Here is a 7820-nt window from a genome sequence, read left to right on the forward strand (position 1 = left end):
TTCTCCTCTCATATGACTTAATATTCTGCATCTGAATTCACAACAAAATTTGCACATATTTTATCTTTATTGAAGTTTTGAAGCTGTAAAATGGTTTAACGCTATCTGAAAATTTACAAACCCCTATCCTCTACACCAGCAGTTCCCAAACTCGTTCCGCCGCTTGTGCAGGGAAAGCCCCTGGCGGGCCGGGCCGGTTTGTTTACCTGCCGCGTCCGCAGGTTCGGCCGATCGCGGCTCCCATTGGCTGCGGTTCGCTGCTCCAGGCCAATGGGGGCTGCTGGAAGAGGCGCAGGCCGAGGGACATACTGGCCGCCGCTTCCAGCAGCTCCCATTGGCCTGGAGCAGCAAACCGTGGCCACTGGGAGCCGCGATCGGCCGAACCTGTGGATGCGGCAGGTAAACAAAGCAGCCCGGCCTGCCAGGGGCTTTCCCTGCACAAGCGACGGAACGAGTTTGGGAACCACTGCTCTACACACAAAAATGCCTTTTGCGCCTTTAATAAAGTGTGCTACTGTCATTTTCATTAATCCTGCTAGATTGTTTGCACTGTATTCTCCTGAACCATCTACCCCTTTTGTTGTGATTTGTTTTGTGCCGGAAGTCAGAATGAGTAGATGGAAATAAAATTCATAAAAACAATTGTGTACTACTTGTGTGCTTAAACAAAACATTACCATGCTTTACCTTAGTGTTTTACGTAGTCACCAAAAGCCAATAATATCTGAATGATATTTGATGCGCTACATGAAGTGAATTGGCACCTTCTGTTTAGTTCCTAGTGCTGTCCACATCACAAAACCCACCACATTTGGCTAGGCTTTGCTGGATAGATCAGAAAGGACACCAAGGACTGAGCATGCATGGCAACCAAACTATCCTCTTAATTAGGCAATCCTTAAACAAATAGCGCTTATGTATTCAAAATCATAGCGATTACCTGGATGTGTAAAGATTACTCACGTTAAGAGTTTCATGATCAGGTCCTTCTATGAGGTCCTTTCAGAACAGAGATGAAGCACACTTGCAAATAATTTATATCACATTGATGCTACTATGTATCAACTTGTGTAAAAGCCTTTCATTCCAACCCAATTCTCAGGGGATTATAATTTCACCACCACAAAGACTGATTTTGGGAGGAATGAAAGCATAATATCTAATCCTGGAAAGAATATTGTATGAGTGGAAGTTTTTTTCCCCAACTCAATGTGATGAACTGTAAGTTGAGCAAAAATCATGCTGAACATTGACTGAAAAAGAGTGTTTTTTTTAAAGATTAGGTTTCACAAGCAGAGAATAGCAGCTCTGCAGAAACTGTACTTTGAGCAGACAACGTTCATCTCTGTTCTGGGGACCAGCACAAGGCACATTCCCCAATGAAGTCCTATTTGGAGAAGTTAAGTGGGATTTTAAAGATGCATATGCATTTCACTGGCCCACTACACAAGGATTAATTTTACCCAGTCTTAGTTATAAGAGTTCTACAAATGTGTAAGTGTTCAAAGTTTTAGAAGGAGGAAAAATACAGTGCTTCCAAAATACGGTAGTATCATTAACACAAACTATCACGATTTCAGGTCAAACTGGATCTTCCTCCACCTAAATGTGGAAGTCCAGTTAAAGTTCTAATGCCTTTTTCTGTGTTCTGGTGTATGAATCCCTACAGCAGAAACACCCTCAATTTCCCTCTCCCCAAAATAGATAGAAAAAACAGTTCTGAAAAATTCTCCTTTTAAAAAATACAACTATTTATAGATAGCTGCTGTATAATGCTTCCTCTTTACATCTCTCTAACCGAAGTAATATTTATATCATTTGTGAGTATCTGCTATAGTATTCTAAAATAAGAAACCATGCATTTATTAAAATAAATGGGGATTCTCTGTCTTTCCCTGAGCAACATGATAAACCTTAGAATTAAATTCAGCAATATTTAGAAACTTGTTAAACTAGACAAACAACAGCTGATTTGTTTTGGTCTTGGGAGCCTGGCCTTGAACGTTAGTCAATGTTACTTTCATTTTAACTATAAATCTATTCCTAGCTAGACCAGAAGATTTAGAGTTGAAGTAAGGAGAAACATGAAGGAAATTTGTTTTCTTCACGCACCTACAAAAGAGCTTACTAAACTTAGTACAGTAGTATTATTGCCAGCTCTGATTTTCCTTGTACAAGGGTGAGGTGGGGAGAGGATTCCACTTAAATCTACTATTTCACTTACTAAGTTGCAAGGTCACTGTTTTTCAATGTTCAAAACGTATATCTACTGATTGTACCTAGCTTAGGTTCTTTTCCCCAGTTTTTTAAAAGTCATAATCAACTCTCATAATATGACATTGAACCTGATAAGCTGACAGAGAACAACGATGAAGAAAGAGGCAAATATTTAAAAACTCTCTAATTTAATTCTTATGCTTTTTCAGGTGTAAACCATTGTGGGCATAAGTGACTGAATTTAGATGTCTATGTCACTATGCCCACACATCTAATATAAATTATTTCATTTGTACCTACAATTTTGCCTGGAAACGATTAAGTGCAAAATCGGAGGCCATGCTGAAACTTAAAATTTCACACAAGGAATTTAATAGCCTTATTTTTAAAAAGTACTAGTACTCACAACTACTACTGAATTCAATAGGAGTTGCAACAACCTCTGCAAATCAGAACTTAAGTGATTTGCCAAAGGTCACATAGCAAGTCAGTGGCAGAGATAGATTAAACCTTGGGAGATCCTGGCACCAGATCTCAACCAGTCCAGGAGAACATGCTGCCCCTTTAGTAATGTATTTTTGGATTTACTCTTAAGATGTGAGAAAACTGGTATCACAAATGATTAATATTTAAAAATAGCAAGTCACCAGGATTTCTGTTTAGAACTGCGTGCTATTTAGTATCTTGTGAAGCCCCCAAAACACAAGATTAGTGCAAACAAATTATATTTCAGTAAGTCACTAAGTAACATACTCAGGCCGCAGGGACTGTACAGATTTAGAGTTTTGTACTGTTGTGTTTAGTTGATAACTTTTTACAATTTAAGTATGTGTACATATAGCTCCTATTCCAACTCCTGTAAAATAAATCCACATATGCACATACTGACTAGGTATGAAATAGTTTGACACTGAACTGCATCCACCTGCACTTCCTCTAGGACAGTGGTTCTCAAATTTTTTTTTACTGGTGACCCTTTTCACATAGCAAGCCTCTGAGTGTGACCCCCCCCCATACATTAAAAACACTTTTTATATATTTAACACCATTATAAATGCTGGAGGCAAAGCAGGGTTTGGGGTGGAGGTTGACAGCTTGTGGCCCCCCATGTAATAACCTCGTGACCCCCTGAGGGGTCCTGACCCCCAGTTTGAGAACCCCTGTCCTATGAGATGCCGTTCAAGTAAACCAAGCCCACACTTTCTCCTACAGGCCAGGCTTGCTGGCCAGACTACATCTCCCATGATGGACCCTCACACCACATCATGGCAGACACATGGTTGAGGTGTATTGTGAGAGATGCAGCCTTGCTGGAAAGCCCACCTCGGAGAAGAGAACATAGAGAAAAGGCACTGCAGCAGCTCAGAAGGACGTGGTTTAAAGTCATACTAAGTCAAAATGAAACATTTTCTTTCAATCCAAAGTGTAGAAAAGAAATGTTTCAACATTTCCAAACTGAAGTGTAAATGTTCATCTCAAAAACCAAAACGTTCAATTTTTCACTGAAAACCCAAAACACCCCAAACCCAGAAATTCTCCACAGAAAGCAAACACTTTTTGGGAAATTTTTTTTGGCTGTAAACCCAATTTTCCACTGAAAAACTGTTTTGGTGGAATTTTTGTAACCAGCCTTCTTAATATCTTCTAATTACTAGAGAGGAAGGTGTTTAAAAATCCACAAATAGACCCTCATGTACTAGAAAACTTGCAGGTTAATGGAGGAGGTGGCATTGCAAGCTTCCATAAAACAACTTTGTGAAGATAAGGATTAAAAGAAGCACATACATTGATCTAGATGTGAGTCACCTAGATTTTCAGTAAGAAGTTTGTACTTGAAAAATTACAGTAAGCCCAAGGGTTATGTACTATACATGTTCCCAGTTGCATCACTCCTTTTCTACAACAGCCACTTCCTCAAATGAATATTTATCTTTAGCCATGGCCTTCAACATGACATCCAGAAAAAGTCAGAGAAAGCAGCTTCATGTTAGAACTACCAAGCCTTCAAGAGTCATTAAAAAAAAGTTAAGATGTAATTATTTTTATCATATTCTGTAATAAATAGTGGTCATGGAGCCTTTCCAACTAATTAATGGATCTTGTAGTTATCACACTACTGGTCTTTAGTGTTAAATCAACAAAGAAGCAGTTCACTGCCTTGTAAAACTACTCCACTAAGAATGTTATCCCTTAGTTGCATGTCAGAATACTTACTAAAGGCACAGCTAAAGAGATTTATCATCATGATGTTATGTTTTTACCTTAATTCTTCAGTTTTGCTTTATACATGATAAAATGATTAACTCTTATACAGAGCCTTTGGTACAATCCTACAACATATTAAGCATCAACAAATTTGACTTCAAAATATCATTGTACTTTATGACTAGGCCAGATATGCACCTAAGTCTAATAAGAGGACAGTCTAGTTTATTAGCTAGGGTGCAATTTATCTTTTTTATAAGCTCCTTTGTTAGATAATACAAGTTATGTAACAGGAAGTCTGTGACTGAAATGGTCTATAACAGAGAAAGAGAAAATTAATGTTTATATTAATGAACATAACTTTTAGCAGTATCAGTAGGGTTCTTACTAGCACCTATAACCAGAATGACCACCTATGACAATCAAGGTCCAGACACCGGAAGAGAACAGGTTTGATTTGAACCCCGCAAAAATAAGCAATTAAACCAACTTGATGGCATACTACGCTATTCATTGTAAAAGTGTATTGAGTAAGATCTTTTATGAAAGCTTGCAATGCACTGAACATAAGTCATTTGAGATATGTATAAAAATTACAGTTACGAATGTATATGTAGAAAATTGTAATTGTAACTGTGGTACAATTTCAGCATCATCTCACATGGCAGTGAAGCAATCAGGCAGAGAGAGGTTACTTCTCCAGATGAGACTGCTTCTAGCACCTAGTCATTGTCCAGACCAGGAAAAAACAACGAAGAAACAAGGCAAATGAGAACAGCTTGAAAATGAAAAGAAAACCGCAGTCTTTGAAAACTAAGAAAGGAGAGGCTCTCCTGCTGGCATAATTAAACCACTCCCAACAAGTGGCAGTAGCCAAGAGCAAATTTACCATGAAACAAACCATGCGGTAGCAGGGGGCCCCCCAACAACAGAGCAACCCCCAAAATGCAGGACAAATCTCATCTGACAACCTGCGGTGCAGCAGGGCTCAGACAAGCAGGCTGCCTGCATACCGTGACTGGCGGCCCCATGCCGCTCCCAGAAGCGGCCGGCCGCTGGCACGTCTCTGTGCGCCCCTGATGGCGGGGCAGGGTGGGGGAGACGGCTCCGCCCGCTGCCCCTGGTCCGGGCAGTGAATGGAGACCCATTGCCCCCCCCTTACCCCAAGAGGCACACAGAGATGTGCCAGCAGCAGCAAAGCAGGGCTAAGGCAGCTCCCTGCCCACTCAGCCTACCTCACTCCATGCCACACCACTCCCGGAGGGGGGTGTCTCCGTGAGCTGCCCCCACCCTGAGCACCGACTCCGTAACTCCAAGGGGAACTGCGGAAATAGGAGCTGCGAGGGCAGCGTATGCGGGCTGCCTACGAGCTGCTGCCAGAGGGATGTGTGCCGGTCGCTTTGGGAACCGTGCCACCAGAGGTAAGCGCCACCCCCTTGACCTCCTCCTGCACCCCAACCCCCTGCCCCAATCAAGCACTTCATTTTCATTTATTTCCCTTTATATAGGAGGAGGATGAAGAAAAAAAGAATGAAAAACGGGGGAAGAGACCAAAGAGAATGTTCTTTTTCTTGGCTGGGTCCCAAGGGGGACCCCCCAAAAATGAAGCTGTGCACAGGGTCCCACTAACTCTAAATCCACTACTGGCAGTAGCTATGTCACCGGGAGATGCTCTCCCACCAGCATAGTGCTGTCCACACTGGTGCTGCTGTCAGTGAAACTTACGTTGGTGATGGTGGGGGGGGGGGGTTCATGTGCCTGACCAACAAAAGTTTTGCCAACAGAAGTGCTAGTGTACACAAAACCTTAATGAAAACAGAGTTATGAAGAGAGCTTCTGTTCACATACCATTAAGGGAACGCACCCCAACAGTTATAATGTAACACATAAAATAGATGGGAATACTTAGCATACCTGTGTAATTTAAGTGTATCGTTTTAAAAGGGGAATGGGATCTAGACAATACTAAAAATGGGTCTGAACTGCTATGTCAGATCCAAAATTCCTAAAGCATTTTCAAATGTTAGGTCTGGGATGTTTGGTCTGGGATTTCGGGCCAAACTCTAGGCAAAATACTATATGACAGAGAAAAATATCATGCCACCAATAGGTGTTCCGCAAAACGGAAGGTGTATCTGAATATGAACAGAAATTCTAAAGCGCTTTGTTGGCTCAATAAGACTTGCAGATAGTATCATCAACCCTCTACAACATCTAAGCCAGCATGCACAGTGTTTTCACCACCAACAATACTTATAGAGTCACAGTAACAACTAGTTCAGGAGTCACTGCTTATGACAAGGGAAAGGCTACTCTAGGAGGAACTACACTATTTGATTAGAGCTGAATCTCGAAGCATGCATCTCTTCTCCACACCAGCCCTGCCACCCTAAAATCCTTTGCTGTCTAACTGGTCTCCTAGGTTCAGCTACACTGCGATGCGCACAAGCCTGGCAAAGCACGTCTCATGACAAAGAAACACCCACCAGGAGAAGCGGACCGGGAAGAGACCCAGGAACTGGGCGCTCAGCCACGGGGCCACTGCCCGAGCGCCTCCGCCACCATCGCCCGGGACACAGGGTCCAGAGGCGGGCTCTGCCTCTCGGGGCGCGCCCGGGGCTTGCGGGGAGCGGATCCTGCTCAGCTCGGCAGAGGAAAGGCAAAGGCCATAAGCCGCCAGCACCGCCCGCCGGGCTCGGCAGCCTCCTAGCGCAGGGCTAGGCTCGTGTTTACACGGTCACACCGCCCCACGCGGGGCAGCGTGGCGGGCCGGGATCAGCCACTGCCCTGCAGACAGACCCCAAACTGTCCCCGGGCCACCCGCCGGGGGTTTTGTCCCCTTTCCCTCCTGCGGGTCGGCGCTGCGGGGCAAGGGGGGTCCCTGGCAGGCCGCGGGCCCCACTCACGCAGGCAGAGCTGGGTGACATAGGCGTAGTAGGACCAGCAGAGGATGCTGGAGATGAACAGCACCGGCACCCAGTAGAGCAGCCGCTGGCAGCGCCGCCTCGCGCCGCCCCGGGTCCCCGCCGCCGGCGCCGCCATCTTCCCGCACCGCATGCCAGCCACTAGCCCCGGGCCCGAGCCCGAGCAGCGCAGCAGCCCAGCCGAGCCGCCGCAGCCTGCTGCCAGCGCGGGGAGGGCGCGGCGCCTGTGCAGCCGTCCCTCCCGACAGGCTCCTCCAGCGGGCGGCGCCGCGCCGGGGCTGCTCCGCCCCCGCCGCTTCCACAGCCAGTCACGGGCCCCCGCCTGCCCCCGGGGCGTGGGAAGGGACCGCGCGGAGCCGCCCCACGGAATGAGGCTGGGGAGCCCCCAGGCCACAGCGGGGGGTTCGACCCCCGAGGAAATGGGGCGGGGACAGGGCAGTTTGCTCCCACCTGCCCCTATAACAGCCCCGGGCC

At 45.3% G+C, this 7820-nt stretch overlaps 1 protein-coding gene across 3 annotated transcripts in view; it reads right to left on the reverse strand.

Moving 5' to 3' along the window:
• Nucleotides 1-7549, reverse strand: part of ZDHHC2 (zDHHC palmitoyltransferase 2) — a 70931-nt gene extending 63382 nt beyond the window's left edge. For 2 of the 3 annotated variants that reach the window (XM_077815583.1, XM_077815582.1), the window contains exon 1: nt 7329-7549. In XM_077815583.1, the coding sequence (XP_077671709.1) occupies nt 7329-7479 (151 nt within the window). In that variant the 5' untranslated portion in view covers nt 7480-7549. Of the gene's footprint in view, nt 1-6908; nt 6987-7328 lie in introns of those variants that run through there. The other variant, XM_077815584.1, reaches the window with a different exon arrangement.
• Between the last annotated feature and the right edge of the window lie 271 nt (nt 7550-7820).

The sequence above is a fragment of the Eretmochelys imbricata genome, chromosome 4 (genome assembly GCF_965152235.1).
Source record: "Eretmochelys imbricata isolate rEreImb1 chromosome 4, rEreImb1.hap1, whole genome shotgun sequence".
Classification (NCBI taxonomy): Eukaryota; Metazoa; Chordata; order Testudines; family Cheloniidae; genus Eretmochelys; species Eretmochelys imbricata.